The following is a 21,291-nucleotide window of genomic DNA, read 5'->3' as shown; positions in this document are numbered from 1 at the left end:
CAACAGATAGGCCTCGAAAATAAACATTTTATGGCATGACAACAACTTGAAAATATAATCACAGCTTCATTTGAGAAAAGATGATATTTCATAATTTCACAAGTATTGATTTATATCCACAATAATGTGCTGGATATTAAAGGAAAGCCCACGTAATATCATATCACCTTGGCACTTTTCATGAAAACTGTACTTTAAACTTAAAGGCAACATTCGTATCTTAAATAGAAAGCCCACCTGGCTAGCTCAGTTCTCACTTAAAGTATTTGCACGGGTTTTACTCCGCTCCGAGCAAATTATCCCCTGTAGCAATAATAGTGTAGCACGATAATTAGTACTTGAAATATTTTTCTCGAGAGAAGAATGCATGCACCCTACTGGATAGCGCCTATATCTTTAGTCTCGTCTAGGGGTTTCTCAACGTTCTTTCTTGAGCTTCACTGCGTCGTAAGATTTAATTATTCTCTTTATTAAATCTGGAGAAATTATATTTTCTCTAACACAATTACTTGTGCTCTTATTTAATAGAATATGGATTCTTGGATAATCCCTTCTAAATTCTTTTTCTTCGCATTTTCCTTAAGGCCGCCCATGGCGTCGCGGGGCGACGACGGTCGGCTTTCGCGTCTCCCACTTCATCACTTTCCATCTTTGGGAATTTAGTAATTTATTCGGAAATTAATTAATCAAGCTCCAACTCGACTCTTAAATTAATTCCAACTTCTCATAATTAAATCTCGGCCCAATTGATTACAACCTTGGCCCATACTAATTAGTTTCTCAACTCATTTCTTCCATTCACCAAACATCGGCCACTTCTCAATTTAATTAAATGGAACTAGTCCAAATAATTAAGTAGTAATATTCCATCACTCCATAATTCATTTAGGCCCAAACTATAATTAAATTGTAGTCCATCAACAATTAATCAAGCCCATTCTTCATGCTAAAAAAATTTCGCCCCAAACTCAAATAATTCTCGGCCCAGATCATGAATTACTTACTAGCCCAATTCTTTAATTTCAGCTCATGTGTAGGATTAATTCTTTTGGCCCAACAAAAAAATGAATAAGGACCCAATATACTCCTTTCTCCACCATCTGTATTTCTCCTTCAAATCACTTTCATTCTTCCCAAATGAAATCCCTAATTTAGAGCATCAGCGATGGCGGACGTCCGCGTGGAATTCCCACCGGCGTATGGAAATTCCGTGGCAGACGTCCGCCATTGCACGTCCCAGGCACAGATACGGAATTCCGCGAAGGAATTCGCAGTTCCGCGGCGTTCCGCGGGGAATTCCGTGCGGACGTCCGCCATTGCATTGACGCCCGCGAAATTCCGCGCGGAATTCCACTTTTTTTCATTAAATGTTTTTTAGTAATTATGTATTTTTTTTAATGAAGTATGGTTTTTTTTAAAATAAAGTGGTTGCATTTTCTAGCGTCGAAATTTTAATTCCGTAAATTGTTGAATTTCGAAAATTGTCTAATTTGTGAATTTGTGAATTTTTTTAATGTGTGAATTCCGGCGGGAATTCCACAGGGAATTCCGCTACTGTGCAGTGGGAATTCCGTATGATGTGGCAAGGGGTTTTTTTCTTTTTTTTTTTTGTTCTAGAATGAAACTTAGATTCCGTGTTTGTACTGGAGTTTTTTTTATTCCGGGTTTGGGAGAGACGCATGACCCTCATGCGTCTCCTTTTAATGAAACGCATGACGATTATGCGTCTTTAAGGGAGACGCATGAGGGTTATGCGTCGCTATATTTTTTTCGGTTTTTTTAACGACGCATGAGCGTCATGCGTCACAGGTAAAGACACATAAGCGCCATGCGTCAGTCTTTTTTTATTTTATTAGACGACGCATAAGCGTCATGCGTCTTAGGGACGCATGACGCTTATGCGTCTCTAATTCGAATTAAATCATTGCAACTAATTCAGAGTGTTGATTTGGTTAATGCATCAACATATCATTGCAACCCAAGAAACAATGCCTCCATGATATTTCGATGGAGTGTTGATTTGAATCTATTCTTATCTTAGCACATATCATTGCAACTAATTCAGAGAATGAAACACACGAATTCAATATGATGGAGGCTCTCGAACGAGGTGGATCATAACCAATGTCCACTTGAGGAAGTTGAACTATTCTACCACCCCAATATAAACACACGAATACTGACATGATTTCTGAAAAATATATAAACAAACCAATAACAATTAACGACAATTTTTTTCAATAAACCCTAATTTAGTAAGTTTAAAATGAATTTATCAAAAACCCTAATAATATGCAAATTAACATCAAATAAGGGAAGGAACCTTACCGAAATATAAAGGGGAATCGCCAAGAAATCGCGTCTGTTTTCGCCCTTTTTCTCTTTCTCTCCCGTATTCTGCCTATTCTGCCTCTGCCTCGTCTGATTTAATTCGAATTAGAGACGCATGAAGCTTATGAGTCGTCTAATAAAATAAAATAAAAAAGACCGACGCATGACGCTTATGCGTCTTTACCTGTGACGCATGATGATCATGCGTCGTTAAAAAAAACCGAAAAAAATATAGCGACGCATGACCCTCATGCGTCTCCCTTAAAGACGCATAATCGTCATGCGTTTCATTAAAAGGAGACGCATGAGGGTCATGCGTCTCTCCCAAACCCGGAATTAAAAAAACTCCAGTATAAACATGAAATCTAAGTTTCATTCTAGAACAAAAAAAAAGAAAAACCCGTGGCAGGGCAATGGGAAGTCCGTATGACGTGGCAGGAGGTGTTTTTGGGAATTACGCGTAGAAGTCCGCTGGAATTCCGCTCCACTGCTGCTGATGCTCTTAGGAAATCAGCGGCGCCTACTCCCTCCCTCACACCTCCTCCGGTGAAAACGACCCCGCTCCTGTCGCCGGAGATCGCCGCTCCGCCTCCTCTCTCAGTTTCCCCTTCTCGACTCATTCTCAAGTTTGATTCTGGAATCCTAGATCGAAGACTTCGAGAGGCAGCGCCTCCTTCCTCCCTTCTCTGGCGAAGTCACCGATTGAGGGGAAAGGCGACGCCTTTCTTCCTCCGGCTCTCTCTCAATTTCGAATCTGTAAATTTTTTTCTAGATCGAGGAATCGGGAAGCAGCGCCTCCGTCCGTCCTCGTCTCTGGCTGTTCGACGAGCAGACCGTCGCCATCACTCGCCGTCCGCCGCTCCTCTGCGTCGCCGGCTCTCCGTTGCTGCTGCTAGCGCCCTGCATCAGCTCTCGGCGTCTAGCCTTCCGCCGAGCTCTCCCTCCGGCAAGCAGCGCTGCTGCATGCGCTCTCCCCTGCTCCCTCCGACGAGTTTTCCGTTGTTATACGCTCATCGCCGGAAGGCCTAAAAGCTAAGTCATCATCCCCTCTTTCCCTTACTCGATTTCTTTGAGTTGTGGCAGTAGCTATTACTTGGAATTGGGAGTGTAATTGAGTTTGATGAAGGGTCCTATTATTTGAATCCTAATTCTCGACACTTCACCGAAATGCGTTCTTACTTTTGTGATTTTGCTACTGAGCTTCATAAAGAAGGCAGCCTATGCTTATTTCTGTTCCAAGTTATGTGCTGTAAAAGCTCTAAGCTCTTGGGCTTTAAACATGATACTCTATAATTGCTACTGTTGTGGATATTCTATTGAGCTTCTAAGGTTCTAAGTTATTGACTATCTATTGTGGTTGATCTATATGATGCAAAATATAGTGTTGGGGTGTTGAGGTATTTACCTCTCGGTTGGTGAATCCTTGATGTTTTCTTGCTGCCAACTCCTCTCCTCGCTCCCCTCTCCGCTCCCTGCTGCAATTCCTTACGTTGAGGGAAATTTGTGGTGACTAAATGATGGGAAGAGGGTGGTGGGAGGCAGTTTATATAGCTCTCATTCTTGGCATCTTGTGCCTGAAATCTTGGGGAGGAAGTCTCCTATTTTGGGGCTGTAAGGTTGGCCCCTTTTCCAGTTTGTAAGTAGGCTTCCCATGCCCATTTGGTGTATATTTTGGCATCCTAGATTGGTTGATCTCATGGCCATTTGTGGATGTATGTGCCCCTTGCAGTAGTTCTCCTCTAACGGTTTATGACTAAGCACACTTTCTTTTGGCTCGTTATCTTCATCCCTTTTCTGGAAAGATTTGGGAGATCATGCTCCTTGTCCTTTCTTGGTCTTTGGCAGAGGAGATGCTATGTTGTACCATTTACTCTACTACTTTGGTGAAAGCTTAGGGTCATAGCCCTTTTTATTGACAACTTTTAATCCCAATTTGTGTTAAGAGCATCTCCAATGGCGGACGTCCGGTCGAACATCCGCGACGGGCGACCGGGACGTCCGCCATTGTGGCGTGGAAGGTAGGATACGGACGTCCCGTAAGGACGTCGGATGTCCTCGGACGTGCGGGCGACGGGCGGGCGGACGTCCGCCATTGTGGTGTGGGTCGGACGTCCGGTATTAATTTTTTTTTTTTGAAAACTCTATATATACGGCTCGTTGCCCGTCATTTCATTCACACTACTTGTGTTAACAAGTTTCTCTCTTCTTTTACTACAAATTTCATTTCTACTTAATGGAGAACGACAGAACCTCCCCCGGCACGAGCGAGTCGCTGACTCCGACGTTTCCCGCCGAACTGGAGGGAAACTCTAGCGGAAATGCGACAATGGTTTCGGCAATGTCGGGGATGGGTGGAATGGGTAGGATGGGTGGTATGGGTGGGATGGGTGGTATGATGTCCCCTTACTTCGGTATGTACAATTGGATGGGTGGGATGGGTGGTATGATGCCCAGGGCAGCGGTGATGGGGGGCATGACCCCAAATATGATGGGGATGGGGATGGGGATGGGGGGCATGACCCCAAATATGATGGGGATGGGTGGGATGATGCCGGGGATGATGCAGACCATGCCTGGTGGAGGGGGTGGCAGGGGCCCTGAACCACTAGCGGACGATGTCTATCGCCCGGTTATCGATATGCTGTCTACTGATACCCCCTCCAGTTTTGTTCCGGAGACTCAGTTCACCGGCGTGGAAACTTTCTCTTTTGAGGAGTTGGGGCTATCTCCAATCAGGGAGACTCCCGATGATGTGGGGACAGCGGCAAGGGGCAGGGGCAAGGGCAAGGGGAAAGCCACGGGCTCTTCCTCGCGAACGGTGGCTGAGGAGGAGGATGATGAGGAGACGGGAAAGCGGACGGTCTGGAGCACGTGGGAAAACGTCGCGCTTTCGAAGGCTTGGGTTTCAATAGTCGAGGATCCCTATGTGGGTGCTAACCAGCATATTGACAGACTGTGGCATCGCGTCGCTGAAGCCTACCTCACACACAAACCGGCTGGGGCGAAGAGTCGCGTTCTCGAACAATGCCGAAAATAGTGGGAGCGGTTGTGGCCTAAGCTTAGTCGATTTGCACAACAATCTCCGCCAGACAACCAGCGGTATGTCCGAGGAGGATGTGAAGAACCGTGCCCTGGCGCAGTACCCCGACAGATCTTTGAAGTTCAAAGATTTCGACCAGTGGGAGTCCTATCTCGTGGTGAAGGATTCCCAAAAGTTTTGTGGTGTGTCGAATCGGGCTGGCAGAAGCGGACGAAGATCAACGCTTCCGGTGAATACAGCAGCAGTGCTGGTTCGTACGAGCTCCCAGAAGCCGAGGAAGTGTCCCCGCTACCTCAATCAGACTCCCGCCGGCGTCGTCGCCCGATTGGGCAAAAGGCTGCGCAGCGGAAGGCTAGGGGAAGCAGCAGCGGGTCGTTCGAGGTCCAATCGGAGGCCCCTGCTCCCCCAGAAGAGTATGACCGTCTCGCCCGCGCGCAGATAACGACTAGCTTGGTCCGGACCATACATCATAGGTGGCATAGCACGACAGATCCTGTGTACAAAAGGATGTTGAAGGATGTCATCGATGGATGTCGGCGCGATTTGGGCATGCCACCCATTGGAGATGATGGCCCCTAGGTTAGCGGCGGGGACGACGGGGGCGGCACGGGCGACGGCGAGGGCGGCACGGACGACGAGGAGTGAGCCGAGTCAAAAAATTTATTATGTAATTTTTTGTTTTTTATTATGTAATTTTTTCCTTTTTTTATGTAATTTTTTTTAATGAAGCATTTGTAATTTTCCCGTATTCCGTGTCAAAATTATAATTCCGTTACGTATATTTGTGAATTTGTGATTTTTTTATTGCGGGAAGTCCTAGTGGGAAGGGCGATGGAAAGGGCGGATTGTGAAGGGGATGTCCTAGTGACGTGGTAGTGGGATGGGAAGTCCTAGTGACGTGGCAGGAGGTGTTTTTGGGAAGTCCTAGTGGATGTCCGAGTGGGACATCTGCCCACTGGAGATGCTCTAACCTTGTAGGATTCCTTTGGTATGATGTGGCTGCCAACTTGGAGCCTTGTGGGAGCATTTTTCGAGAGAGGGAGAGTGTAGGGAAAGGGAAAGAGATTATCCTCTTGAAACTCTTTGGCTTCATCACTAAAATAGCTAGCTTCCAAAACATGTTTACTAGTGTTGGTAGGATGAAAGGTGTAATATAGGTGTGTGTGTTGTCCTTTTCACACGTGTAAGCATGTACTATTTGTATCTCCATATCTTGAATTTCTATTTCCTCAAGGTGTAACCACATTTCTCTAATAAAAGTATCTCCTCTACTTGTATCCTTGAAATAATAATTTCCTTGCACTTTATTTTTTTTTCCAATGAAAATACTTAGATTATTCCATAGTCGGAAATTACCACGAGAATTCTACGACTGCACGTCTTCTAAAGGAATTTAATTATGCTAACAAATCTGATTTAATTCGGAAGAAGAGATCAAAATTCTGGGGCGTCACATTAATAAAGTTAAAATGTTATATTAATATATTTGACATATTCTGTATTACTTAACTGATAATACTTGACTATTTTTAATATATTATCAAAGTCTCAATATAATATACTACCAAATAGATACTAATTCATGAGTATATGCAAAATATTGCCTACTACTAATAGAGTACTAAAAACACAGTCGAATAAATACATATTGTTTGTTCCACAAAATAGAGTTTTTCAAATTAACTTACCTAGTCAGGGTATTTTTCAAACCATTCCAAGTAGTCAGCTTTCATCATTGCATAAGATATCGTGCAAGATTGTTTTTTTATTTATCAATCAAAGAAATATTGGTGTATAGAGTTAAAATATAAATTATGGATTAATTATGATTTACCTCGGCCACAGTAACTTTGAATTTGATGGTAGGGGTGCTGCTTATCATCTCAAACTTCAATTGCATTCCATCACACAAAGAGCATTCTTTGTAGAAACTTGACCATCCTGTGGAGATTCTCACCCTATCTTCAGCCTTCTTCAATATTGTTTGCCATGTTTTCTCTTGGAATTCTAAAACTGCCACTTCAATATCTTGTCTATCACATGTGTCCTCCAAAAATGGATTGATATGTGCTGTAATGTAGATTATATTAATTTATAATAAATTAACACAATCATTATCTAATATATATATGAATTAAAAGTATAAATTCTTACAAGACTTTTTCAGTTTGATATTGTCATGGCTGATTTGAAAGAAGGTGAAGCAATAGGTTGTGAAGACGATGCGTCGTCGGTTTCTTGGCCAAATGAACCTATAAAGAAGTGATTAAATCATGGAGTATTAATATTTTGATTGACAAAGTTGAATTTATTGTAATTACATACCCGATTGTTGTTGGATTTCCTTAGCACATCCCGTAGCATCATACATTTTCACAAAGAAATGATTGGGTGAAATCATATGGAAAGTCAAGAAGTCTCCAGCTCTCAAGTTGTGATCCTTGTGGAATTGCTCCCAACCATGTTTCAAGCATATTCTTCCATCTGAAAGTGTTTTGACTTTTGTTTCCCAAATTTTTTTGTTGGATTTGTCTTCAAGTGTGCAAATTGGTCCGAGCTTAACTGAATATTGTGTTTGGAAGCTTCTTGGAAAGATCTGTTTTATTGTTTAACATGTAATTATTTTTGTGCATCCAGATGACACAAGGAATATTTTATTTGAAATAAAAACTAAAAGTACTAAACAAATTTCAATACAAATGATAATTTTTCTCAAAAAGATATTCTTCAACATATGTTGACGATTAACAAATACATACCATCTTCGATTGTTCTTCAATGGTTAATACTGTGAAGAACTCCGGAGCGTCGTCCTCATCCATGTAAGAGCAGTATTCTGGAATCACATCCCCCTCCATGTATGAGTTGTCTGTTGATTTAGCCATTTGTTAACAGATAGAGTGTTTGGAAGATGGAATTGGTTTGAGATTTGAGAGAAGACTTGCACGAGTAATTGATTTTGTGTAGGTGTAGTGGTTGTTGCCTTTATGGATTGGTAGGTGAAAAGGATTTGAATTCTTTGTAGTGTAGTTAAGAAAATAATTAATGAAGAGTTTAAAATTGTATTGATATAGTGGCTGAGGGAATGGATAAGGAAATACAACAGTACCTCCAAATTTTCACAATTATTATGCATAAGATTTACTTTCATTTGCACTTCGGGTGTATGATAATATATTAAGATTATACGCAATAATGAAGTGCATCTCATATTCTCAATAGGGATAATTTAGATTCTCTATGGACGAAAAACCAAACATAATTATAAGGATACACACAGATATTTAAAATTATATTCAATATTTTATACAATGGCGGATCCAGGAATTTATAACCGTGGGGTCGAACTAAAAACAATATAATATTTAAATAATTATTTCTAATAAAATATTAAAATATAAATAATCGCGCTTGAAAAAAAATACCGAAGGCAATATCCAACATCTTTTTTCATACTATATTCAAGTCAAACATAGTCTGTATACAAACATCCTAAAACTTCTCATATCTTTTGAGTTTCTAGTTAGTTATTTTGGAAATCATGGTCTTTTGATTGACAAGGACCTTTGACTACATATTCTCTACGAATATGATCTTGAATGTTCACATAAAAACTATCAATAGAATCTCGTAATCTTAGATCAACCTTAATTTTTCTTTTATCAATTTTAATCTCGTCAAGATTGTTATCAACCACTCCATGATTTTTCAATTGTTGTGGTTTTTGTTCAACATTAGAAGAATAGATAAAAAATGAGGCTTTTTTCCCATTAACCTAGAAGTAAAGTAACGAAAATCAATATTTTAATAGATTTAAAACAAATCATTTAAGTCTGTAGTAAAATACAAGGATAATTATGATATCTATTATTTAAGTTAGGGTAAATAGAATCAGCTAATAAAAGAAATTTAAAAAAAAAAAAATGATTATTACTATAAAATCAGAAAAAAAATAATTCTTTCTGCAAATGCTCAGCAAGAATTGGTTACTTCAAAATTACTACCATCGCCTATCAGAAGTCAAATTTTTAATTCTGCTTGAATTTGTTAGGAATTGGAATAATATTAAAAAAAAGTATATTGGGCTGTAAAAACACAAGTTTTATAAACCTAATAAAAGGCCCACTTGTAAGACAACCTACTTTTAATTAAAATTAGAGAATAAGCGGGCGGTGAGAGTTTTTTCTTGCAGAGAATGGGCGGTGGGAGTTTTTGTTAGATAATAAGCTCCACCGCTTCAGAGATCAGAAGTGAAGAATGACGACGAAGAGTAGGCGACGGGGCAGGGGTTTGAACGCCGTGGGGTCGGAGGTTGATGAAGGGTAATTTTATCCCAATGTCGACGGAGTCGGCGGTGGGGTCGGCCGACCCCACGCGACCCCACCTCCATCCGCCGCTGATTTTATACATATGTATTCTCCATTGGCAACTCAGTAATTAATTACAATTATAATTAGATGAATACGTAATTAACTATTATCAATTATATGAAAAGTAATTAACTAATATTATAATTTGATGTATATGTACGAACATCAAAAAAGAATTAATTACATTCGAAAAATCTCTCATTCATTGTCCAAGTATTATTTTGCATTTGAAGTTGTTTGCATTATCTGTCCCAATTAAGTTTGTATATGTACGAATAATTTGCTTTATTCGCATCTTGGATGAAGTATAGGATTTGCATGTGTGGAAGTATTGATGTTTGGTTTCTTGAGTTTAATTTTATAAAGTTCAATTAATGTTTTGTTTTATATTTTATACTAGAATTTTTTGTTGATATGAATATTTGAAGCATTATTAGCTCCAATACAAGTTTGTACATTTATTTTATGCATTAGTTATTCTCGAATTTTATTTGTTGTTTTTTATATTTATCTTATTTTTCCTCTTTGTCAATTTTAATTTTCTCTATTTAACCCAGTAAATATTTATTCTTAAATATTATACTCTCTCTGTCCCAACTAAGTTGGTACACAAAACTTTTGGGTATGGAGACACAGAGTTTCTAAAATTATTTCCTTTATTCACATCTTGCACGAATTATAGGATTTATTACGAATGTCGTCAGCTGCGCAATGCAATTGCGCAGGGGATGTACTAGTCCACATCTAAATTTAGATCTTTACTATCTAACGACTTATTAAATCCTCTCAATTATCCAAAGCTCTGCTCAGTTATCTACTATCCAGTAAAACTTATACGTATATCAGTAATTTCACCAATCACTTTTTAATTCATTCTTTTTTAATTTCTCTCTGATTATATAATTAATTAAATTGCTACTATATTTTTTAAATTAATAGTAATAATTACGAAATAAAATATACATTTTTGTTTATTCTTTCAAAAAATCATGTGTTGGCACATTTTATAAACTAATGTTTTAAACATTAAAATCAGGAGTACATTTTAATTTCAAAACAACCACAAAATATTATATTCCCTTTGTCCCACATAAGAGTCACAATTGTTGTGGCCACGAGTTTTAAAAATGTAAATAATAATGGATTGGAAAAGTTAGTGGAATATGAGGTCCACTTTTTTATATTAATTTTATAATAGAATGTGAGTGAAGTGAGTTAGTGAAATGTGAAACCTACTAACTATTTATGATAAAAGTCAAATGTGACTCTTATTGTGAGACGGACTGAAATGACAATATGTAATTTGTATTGTGAGATGAAGGGAGTACATCTAAAAAGAAAAAGGGAAAAGGAAACTGAAAGAAAATGAGAAAAGTGAAAGGAAGATCAAAGAAAAAGGTAAACTGAAATGGAAATTGCATATGGTTTTGTTGGGGAGTTGCAAGCATTCATCTATTAAAAAGATCTGTATTAAAATTAGTATGCATAGGATGATTTTATCTGACAGCATGTCAAATTGCATTGTACTTTAGATTTTAATTTTGTGAATTAACGTTTGCAATTTCAAAAATCATCTTATGAGATACTCGAAATATCTTCATCACAAAATACATTATAGTCCAGTCGTAATTTACAAAAATCTATCCATCATATCAAAATAAATAGAGATGTATACAGATGAACATAAATATAGAATATCACCTTCATTCTCAAATGAGCATTATTATAACTGCAGAAGTAAACATACATAGAAATGTTTTTATACTGTTAAATTTTGCACTCTAAACAATAGATTGATCCATATTATGCAAATTATTGATCAAAACAACGACGAATTCATCAACGATAACCTAAATGCACAGCTTAGACAACAGAAAACTGTCCATATACATATGCTGCACAGCAGGAGTATGCATTATTTGCCAATGCTAAACATGCAGGATGCAGCAATCAAAAAGCCTGTGAATCGCATAGCTGAATCTGTTGCATAACTTTGTTATATATACATCGAAAGGTTGTCAAATAAAGAGGATCCAACGTGCACGTGGATAAAAGTTAGCCTGAACGTACACTTGACAACAAAAAACAATTGTTGAAGTGTTTCAAGGCATGATTGCCTTTCTTTACACTCTTCCTGTGAGTAAAGTAAAAGCTCGTGTAACAAAAACAGTTTTGAGCAAAATTGACAAAAAATCTGGTCCTTACTGAGCAGGACTACAGCTAAGTTTTCACACATGGAGTCCGATTCAAACAACATAGAAGGAGACTGTAGTTCACTTCTTCAAAACCTTATGAGAGAAAATCCTCTTGGATTCAATCGCATTAACTAGAGAACTATGTAGAGATCCCTGCTTGCAACAGAAAAATAAGTGGCTTTGTCAAGAATATCCCATATATGAGTACTTTCATTAAGCAAAAAGCATGCCCAAGTGAACGTGGAATCAGATGCATAAAAAAACAGGCCCTAAAGTCATCAAATATATTCATCAAAGATATGTAAAACTAATCCTCATTTTTGGCTGCAAATAGCAACTGAAGTAGCTAGTTTAGCTCTAGTGCATGAAAAAGAGTGAAAATTTGGTTGCAGTGCCAAGAAGCCTTCTCATCTTCCACTTCTTGAACTCATTACGTGCATCATAGTGGAACCACTTATATGGAAACATGTGCTAAATGTTTAAATCAATAACTAGAATACTTCTAGTAGAGAAAAATAGAGAGGATTCTAGTTGAACATTTTTAGAGATGGTTCACTTAAAGACTGACGGACAAATAAAAGTTATAAAACCAATGAGGTAAAAATATGATTTAGAGAGATAAAGAACAAAACAGTTTTAAAGAACAGATTTGCAGCAATTTCCTAGTGTTGAGGACCACCCTTTTTCCAGGGGTTGTTATCAACTGAGGTGTTGGATAAGAAGACAGGGTAATGCTCGACATATAAATATGTCTCGTATAAGGTAAGACCGTCATATTTTTTAACTCATATAATGTTACTTTCTACCATAAGTGCAAGTTACATGTCATGTATCAATTTGATTCCAACAAAAAACTAGCAGTCTGATGGAGAATGAATTAGCAAATTATTAGCAGCAAGATGTCAGTGAAAAGCATACCTCAGTAACTCGAAGAGCTGTTAGCACAACATAATTTGCATGAGGATCCTGAAGCAACTGCTCAAAGTAAGTGGCAGAGAGCAATTAATGGATGATCTTTGATCGTGTTTCATTGTTACATACCACAAGACACTTTTCAATCACATGGCTACTAGACTTTTGTCTGGATAGATTCACATAGTTACCCTCAAGCTGACATGTCAACTTGGATGTCGCAGATGGGATCTTAAGTTCCAAAATGAACTGAACCACATAATTTCTGCACATAACAAGATAAAGGATTCAGGAAATATGGTTTTGTGTGTAAAGATTACAAGTACTGAAAACAACGCCAATTAACTATGGCTATAGTAGTAAATGTTTTTATGAGTGCTTTTCAATAAACTAGAGTTAAACTTAAAAAGGTGGATGAGAGAGATCAACAATTATCAATACCATACAACAATCAATTTCAAGAAAAAGGAAGTATCATCAATCACCCACAGATAATACAGAAATATGAGAGACCCCTGCTCTCTGATTTGGCCTGGAAAGTTGTTTCAGTTATTAACTCAGCTTAAAGTTCACTTCAGCATTTTACTCCAACAAGATTACTAAGCTTGTGAATGAAGCACATTCAATCTGTAAGCTAAAATATGAGACAGAGGTGAAGCAGAAGATGTCAATGGATGTGCTTCGGGAACTAGGTCCCGACCTTGGAACTGTTAGGGCTCCTGGAATTGGCTTGATTTATAATGAGCTGGCAAAGGGGGTACCGGCTATATTTGGGCATTTCCTGACAACACTACCTGTTGTGCATTCAATGATGATATTTGTGTGTATAAAGTATGTTCCAGTATCTGTTGTCCCTGAGAGTGAAAGGTTTCTGTTTAGGCCCCAAAAGCTACCACATATTTCGTTGTGTTGCCAGGTATCTGCTGCAATATAAGCTGTGATTTGTTCTATATCTTTCTAGTCGAACTTGCATGTTGTAAATCATCTCCAGCAGGAACTAAAATATTTCTTTCTAATTAATATTCCCCGAGGCTTAAGTTATCCCGCATCTGTGCTTCTACAAATTCTTGATTGTGCAGATGCATGTAATAAGGCTGCTTCGGATTGTTGAGTTTTAATTTAGTAGTGTACTATTGGACTATATGATGGATGGTTTTTTTTCCTGAAGATGTTCTCTCTGTTAACTTTTAATGCATCTAGGATACTAGACTTGTACAGTTTGTTTTAAAACTTGGAGATTTCCATTGATAGCCTGTGGCCTGAGTAGGCTATATTACTTGTTTCGATAATGTGTAAAAAAGATTTTATGATATACTCTAGTCCTCTGCTGGTAACAGATACGGATTCACGGATGTTCGCAAAGAAAACCACCAGACCTTTGAGCAATTGCTGATTGGGTCTCTTGAGAAGTTCATTCTGCGGGAAGCTCAGGAGAGATCGCTAGAGAGTGATGATGATGACTCTGATGCTAAAGAAGAAACTTTCTCGAGAATTCTAATAGCTCCAAATGGGAGTGTGTATTCACTCGGTGTCTCTCTCCTGGAGGAGTTCAAAGATACGAGCAAGTTAATCTCAGGAGGAAGCATGGTGAAGGAACAGCAGCAGGCACAAACAGAGGAGATCAGCATTGATGCGGAGCAAAGTCTCGAGGAGCTGTCTTTCCTACGCAAGGCAAAGGAGTCTGGTGTCGTATACCTTCTCGGGCATGATAATATTCGAGCAAGGAAGGATTCTTGGTTCATAAAGAAGCTCGTGATCAATTATTTTTACGCGTTCTTGAGAAAGAACAGCAGGAGGGGGGACTGCGAATTTGAGCGTTCCACACTCGCATCTGATACAGGTAGGCATGACTTGCATGGTGTGAAAGTGAAACTGTGCATTTTTGCAGTTCAAAACTAGATTCGTAACCGCCTAATATCTGGAGTTTTGTATTGTATAGCGTCTGCTGATTCTTCACTTCCAACTTGCCAGATTTTTGTCTTCTGTTTTGATCATCACAACAGGTGGTTCCAAATGCAAATATTGTAATCAACACAGTAGTTTTTAATGTGATTTTTTTACCATGTACGTAATAATTTTTTTAATGCCTAATTTTATCATATGGACATTTATTTGATTACTAATATTTTTTTGTTTCTTGCACACTTATCTTTGGGATTTTGATTTATAATTTAAATGTGTTTATATTTTTTATTTTAATCTATATTAAAATATGTAGCATGATATTATTTTTATTTAAATTTATTAATATTTATCCTTTGACAATAATTTATAAACTAATGATGTGTAATTGGAAGTAAAATTACTTAAAATCCATCATAGCCTCAGAGGCAATTTAATCACACAAGGATACAAAATTAAAGATTCAAAATTCAAGATTCAGTCACTTCCCACACCAATGAGAACATGTGCTTGTGCAATCTTGGCATCCGTGTTCGAATGAGTCCATCTACAAACCATTCACCACTTAAAAACTCTATCTAGCAGCTCAATATGGGCGTTGCAATCTTGCGTCTCCATTCCCAGTATTTTCGGCATCCAAAGGGGCCTTGACGTATAGAGGTAATTTATGTATATCTTTCTCTATCGATTTAAACCTCCATCTGAGAAGTATTGAGTTTGACATCACACCAATAGAACTCAATCCCATAAGTGCACCTGCAATCGAAGGTGATAGCATGGTTCCAGTCACAGGCAGCAACGTCCCAGCCGCTACGGGGATTCCTACCTGTAGAAACGAAGAGAACATAACTAACCAACTGCAATAAAAGTAGGATTACTTTCCAGCTGGGATTTCCAGAAGAGAATGCTATTAAATCTGTGGATACTACATGTTAAAACATCGGTTTGCAACTCAAAAGAACAATCAAAGAAGCAGAACAGCATCAAATGCATCAGTCTTCCCACTGAAATAGTGGCAAGAAACATTATATTATCGTGAATAATGTTATACAATGGCAAGTACATGAAGAGCCCTGTAAGTTTGTTACAATCTAATCTAGCCCGACAGCATCAAACTTTAATTGCCATTTTCAGAAGGTTGATACTATGACTTCATATCAACATGGCCTCAAAAGCATGAATTTCAGAGGAAGAGAACCATGATGTGATATAATATGGGACATGAAGCAGGACCATTAAGTTTGCATGGGAAATTAACATTTTCAAATTATCAGTTGCTTCTATCTACCATTTACAAGTAATCCGTTTGCTAGGTCCTAAGGGACACATTCTCAGATCCGCGTATAGATGAAGTCAATAACATTTAAAAGCTTGAGAGACACCATCACTACATGTCAATTACTTAATAGAGCAGATAATGTTGCATTATCTGGGGTTGTAATAACTACCCACTTGAGAAAATAGTCCACTCAAGCCAAGATTTGACAGTTACGACGTGCCACAGGTTAACTATGCTACGCTAAATCAAGTGCATAGAAAACTTTAGCCATGGACCCTTGATGCTCAAAAGTCCATGATCAGTCCCATGCGATCCTTCAGTCCATTGTGGTTTGAGTTAGCAGTTTACAAATTTCCTGATTTGTAGACATAGCTCCAGTCCTTTTTTTTTGTTACACTGGATTTGTTCTACCAGGGTTTTATAACTCCAAAAATTTTAAAAATATGATTTTCCTTATATGAAATAAATTGCAGAGTCGCGAAAAACTCACAATGTTGTATGCAAAGGCCCACCATAGATTTTGCTTCACAGTCTTCATGGTAAGTCTACTTAACTCCAGTGCATCAAGTAACTACATGGAAAACCATATTAAGCAGACACACAAAGATATAAGTTATCTGAATTCATGATACTACTTATATGCACATTGAGTATACCAGTTCAACTTCAGACAGCCCACTTGGGATCATCAAAATTTCTTTTTTATTCGTGGTCACGACTTGGTAACTTAACTGGTTTTCTATTTTATAACTGGAAATGACTCTTTATTTCCTATATTCTACCAATCAGATTGTTAAGTACTTATAATTCTACCAAGACCATAAATAGGTTTTTTTTTTTTAATTCTGGGCTTTATACTAGGTAATTTGATTTAGTTTTTATATATAATTATCAGACTTGTAATAGCAAAGCATCTAAGTTTGCTAAAGCATGACCTCAAGCTTTCTCTGGTAAGAGTAGCAAGCCACAGTAGCATCACCCAGTTCACACCTCAAAAGCTTGTGCGTGCTGTGGAACTAATATGGAAATTGCCCCTCGGTGAAAGTGAGTGAGGTTCTTTCCTCATCTAAAAGACATAAATTACAAATCCCAAGCCTAAGAATTTGCACATACGTCCAAAATATCTTGCTCTTACAAGTCATAGAAGTCTTTGCAGAAGGCTATAAAGTAAAGCATCTCAACTATACATGCTATGGGCCAATAACCAATACCTACAGTTCAATATGATATCAGTGGTGTCCTAAAACTTAGTAGAGAACCAAAAAGAAAGATAATCCCGAAATATACTTTGAAATGGGTCATCATAATACCTGGGACAACCTGTTCTGCATGAGCACAATAGAGGAGACCTCACTAGCAGCCCCAACACCACCACCAATGGCAATTCCGACATGAGATGATGCGAGTGCAGCTGCATCATTGATTCCATCACCAACCATAGCAACAACATTCTGACCTTCCTGAAGTTTGCTAATGAAGTTCTTTTTTTCATCAGGTTTGACTCCATATAAAACCTGCAATCAACCAGCCATTTAATGCATAAATCATTTCATACTTATTAAAAGTAGTGATCAATAAGATTATTGTACTGAGTGAATAACACATAAGCAAATGCCATCTATTTTACAAATTACATTTAGCTTCATATCAATGTAACTATATTTGGGCAGTCAGGTCTACCATTCCATTTCATACTCAATGAAATTAAAAATATTTTGCTCAAAGCTTTATTCCTTTATCTCTTCTCTGAAGAGAGTACTACTAAGCAAAACTTATATCAGGAAAATTATAGTTTCATAATTCACAAATATATACTCTGCTTAAAATCCGATCTCTATATGTTGCACTTCAAACAGTATACTTGCATCAAACTTGGTTTGGGATATCATAGATCTTGCATTTTCAGGTTTCTATCTGATGCACTAGTGAATACACATAAGTTCCTAGTACACAGGACATGCATTTTAACAGCTGATGTGGATTGAGGTATTTGACGGTTTGTTATTCATACCAACCCAAAGTAACAGAAAGAATCAGTTTTTTTATACAAGTTAGTTTGTACCAAGATCTCCATCCACTTAGAGAAACTATTGTAACACTCCAAGTTAAGGATGGTAACCTGATCAATCTCACTGATGAAACTTGATATTAACTTTATAATTCTCAAGAACTTGACAGAACTTGCTGAATTCTGGTGATATTAACCACTCTACCCAAAATTGGAAGTATGTGTTATGCAAATGCCTCACCCTGTTTTTTGGAATACCAACAGCAGAAGCCACGTATTCAGCAGCGCTTCTTTTATCACCAGAAAGTAAATATGTATTGATTCCTTGATGAGTCAATGATTCTATCACATGCCTGGCATCTTCTCTGATTTGATCCTCAACATAAATTACTCCAGCAAGAATACCATCTATCCCAACATATACAACTGATTGATTTTTAAATTCTTCAGCTTCTTGGAATGGACTATCGCCAACTACTCCATGCCTACATGAGGTTAGATATTCAAACTGTAAAGCTTTAGTACAAAAGAAAGTATCAGAAAGGCTTTCAATTTTCATGCAACCATTCTATGATTCAGACGGAAAGACTCAAGCAAATACCAAAGTGCAAGGATCTTTTTGATTTCACAAACTACAAACATCTAGGCATACAAAATTCCTTGTTGCCTCAAGTAATAGTAGTGATGTTTCCTTTACTGTCTTACTTTCTAGTAAATTCAATTGTTGTACTGGAAGAATGCATTATCATGAGGCTTTCTTCCATAGTTATATCATTGTTCTACAGTTCAACTGACTGGTGACAACTGTATTCTCAGAAGAAGTTTGAACAGCTGTATCTCCAACAGTTTTGAGTAGAATTGCTATTGATTAGTGTGGGCTAGTCCGAAATAATATGTATTTATGGATTTGGTGATGAGAGTCATCTGCAGCCATATTTAGATTGTGCTACACACTATAATACCAAAGTAGTGGTTACTTGCTGCCTCAAAAGAAGATTATAGACATATGTTACCTTTGAACCCAGTCCATTGTACCAACAGCAACCTTTTTCTTATCAACAGTTGCCACAGCACCAGATCCAGGTTCCTCAAAAAATGTTCCTTGCGCTACCTACAGTTACAATCATAGTAAATCTAAAAAGTATTTCTTGACAATTTGATAAGATAAAAGTTACAAATTAATTAGCTCAGCATCCTAGACAAAGTGATGGTAATTTCAGTGATTAAGTGGAAGAATTGATGAAACATAGATCTGTGGAGCATCAGAAAGGTTCCCTTTAAGGCCCTTAATTAACTATGCTACATTATTATATCAAATAAAAATGTAACATCACAACGAAAACTAGACATGAACCAAGTTCATGCAAGACACTGGCAATGGAAAACCATATAGAGTTCATCATGTTCTGGATTGTACTATCAAGATGTACTACCTAAATATGTAAATTTGAATGAAATTAGTAAAACAAAAAACTATACCAAATAATTTCATAAAATCTCTGAAAAATGGAACCCAGAAGCAGCTGAAGCATGAGGTTCTATTATAGCATTATGATCAGAATAGGTATTTATATTAATATACTAAAGCCCAGGCCATGAAGTGTAAGAAAAACATCAAAGCATTCTTGACAGAAAGTGTTTCCTTGACTAAAAATGTTTGAATATAACTGGAACGTGTGCATGCAGTGCAGTTAGAACTTCATATTGCAAATCACAAAGAATCCTTGCCACTAAGTGGCATCAATTTCTATTGGTAGAGTATATACCTTTACATTCAGACAGTTCTGAGCCTTTGCAGCCTCTACAATTGCTTTTCCAATTGGATGTATTGTACTTGATTCTACTCCAGCTGCCAACTTCAGAATGTCAACTTCAGACCAGTTACCATTTGAATTTAGCCTGCATTGAACCATGTTCAATATCATCTGAAGCCCATAAAAATTGGAATAACTTCCATCATAGCATCTGAATAAAATGCTAGGTTGAAAATGTAACTTCAAGCTATCAAACACAGCTTACAACTATCACCAACATTTATCTAATCTACACTAAGAATATTTGAAACTACTTCCTTTAAGTCGACAAGGGTCATCTATGTTTCCACACTTACTTTGCTTTAAGGAACATGACATACAGTGAACATCAAGGGCCTAGTTTTGTGTGCACAGAAGCACAATTATCAAGAACTGGAAACACTCTTAATTGGGTATAACTATGCCTTCACATCCCTCTCAAATACTGAATCCCTTTTCTTCTTGCTCCAAAAAATCTCGTAGTGCATCTTTCATTGGGGACTTGGTGCAAAACTGAAGAAGCACAAGCCTACACCAAATCTTCCCTTTCTCACAATATTAGTATATTGTTTTCCAAATGAAACAGCTGAGTGATTTGCTCAGACTGCTATATGATGTTTAGTCACAAGTGTTTATCCATAACTTATCCTAACCATGCAAGTTTCATGCTTGACCAGTATAACAAAATTATATTGCAAAATTCTGTACTCAACTCTGGAGTTTTATCGGCTTGAGAGTCTTGTACCAGTATTTTTTTGACAACAGGCCTTCCAATTGTTAACGTCCCTGTTTTATCAAATACAATCGTGTTAACACCAGAAAATCTTTCTAAGGTACTTCCACCACGCAAAAGTAGCCCTTTTTTAGCACCCAGTGAAGTTCCAACCTGAATTATGGACTAACGGTTATATAAAAGCATAACAAAGTTAACACTCTATATGAACCACGTAAGAGAATACTGGAATAACATCCAATATACAAATATTACCAAAACTGCTGTAGGTGTTGCTAACCAAGAGCACAAGGACATGCAACAACCTGTATGAAGTCAACAAGGAGAGGGATACTAATTTAGTAACTTTAAAACATAGATCACCAAACACCGAACAGATGATTAAAATAAGACAGATGGAGATTACAAGACTTCATAGTGGAAGCATGGAAAAAACCAGGGTTTTGAATGTGCTGTCTAGTTCCACAGGTTAGTTACTTGGTATTTATCTTTTTTTAAGGTACCTTACTGTAAAAGGTGCAAATAATTTAAATAATATTGGTGACAAGGTTAGATCAAACGGTGAATAGCAGGTACCAGTATACCTGGTGTGATTCTTAACACAAGAATGAAAATATAGACGAGCATCTTTTACAGTGAGGAAAGGAAACCATTTGTACTTTCAATTCAAGTCACAAAGTGAATAATTGTTCCAGAAGAAAGGATTTAAGTGAAACAAACGGATAAAA

The 21,291-nt window shown here is 37.6% G+C and overlaps 1 protein-coding gene and 2 pseudogenes across 3 annotated transcripts; 1 reads left to right on the top strand and 2 right to left on the bottom strand.

The window, feature by feature from the left end:
* Positions 1-115: 115 nt before the first annotated feature.
* LOC121791856 (B3 domain-containing protein Os03g0622100-like) lies at positions 116-8,328 on the bottom strand. Of its 3 annotated transcripts, XR_006048755.1 has the most exons (6): positions 8,131-8,328; positions 7,697-7,967; positions 7,526-7,623; positions 7,206-7,441; positions 2,329-2,421; positions 116-303 (listed from the first exon to the last, which is right to left on the bottom strand). XR_006048755.1 is itself a non-coding variant. In XM_042189675.1 (4 exons), the coding sequence occupies exons 1-3, from the start codon at positions 8,254-8,256 to the stop codon at positions 7,535-7,537; spliced, it is 486 nt and encodes a 161-aa protein (XP_042045609.1). In that variant the 5' UTR covers positions 8,257-8,328; the 3' UTR covers positions 6,904-7,441; positions 7,526-7,534. The 3 variants fall into 3 exon arrangements, 1 of the variants encoding a protein (XP_042045609.1); XR_006048756.1 differs by lacking the exon at positions 2,329-2,421; XM_042189675.1 differs by lacking the exons at positions 116-303; positions 2,329-2,421 and having other exon boundaries at positions 6,904-7,441.
* A 5,190-nt stretch (positions 8,329-13,518) lies between these two features.
* Positions 13,519-14,712, top strand: LOC121791855 (annotated as a pseudogene).
* Positions 14,713-15,061: 349 nt separating this feature from the next.
* On the bottom strand, positions 15,062-20,868 carry LOC121791857 (annotated as a pseudogene).
* Between the last annotated feature and the right edge of the window lie 423 nt (positions 20,869-21,291).

This window comes from Salvia splendens, unplaced genomic scaffold, assembly GCF_004379255.2.
Source record: "Salvia splendens isolate huo1 unplaced genomic scaffold, SspV2 ctg940, whole genome shotgun sequence".
Classification (NCBI taxonomy): Eukaryota; Viridiplantae; Streptophyta; class Magnoliopsida; order Lamiales; family Lamiaceae; genus Salvia; species Salvia splendens.
This window is presented reverse-complemented; position numbering and strand designations above follow the sequence as displayed.

Bases quoted from the DNA above. Each gene is read 5' to 3' on its own strand.
- LOC121791856 (XM_042189675.1), bottom strand. From the start codon at position 8,256: ATGGCTAAATCAACAGACAACTCATACATGGAGGGGGATGTGATTCCA. The intron at 7,968-8,130 runs GTATGTATTTGT...ACAATAAAACAG, and splicing joins TTGAAGAACAATCGAAGATG to ATCTTTCCAAGAAGCTTCCA. The intron at 7,624-7,696 runs GTATGTAATTAC...ACTTCTTTATAG, and splicing joins GGAAATCCAACAACAATCGG to GTTCATTTGGCCAAGAAACC.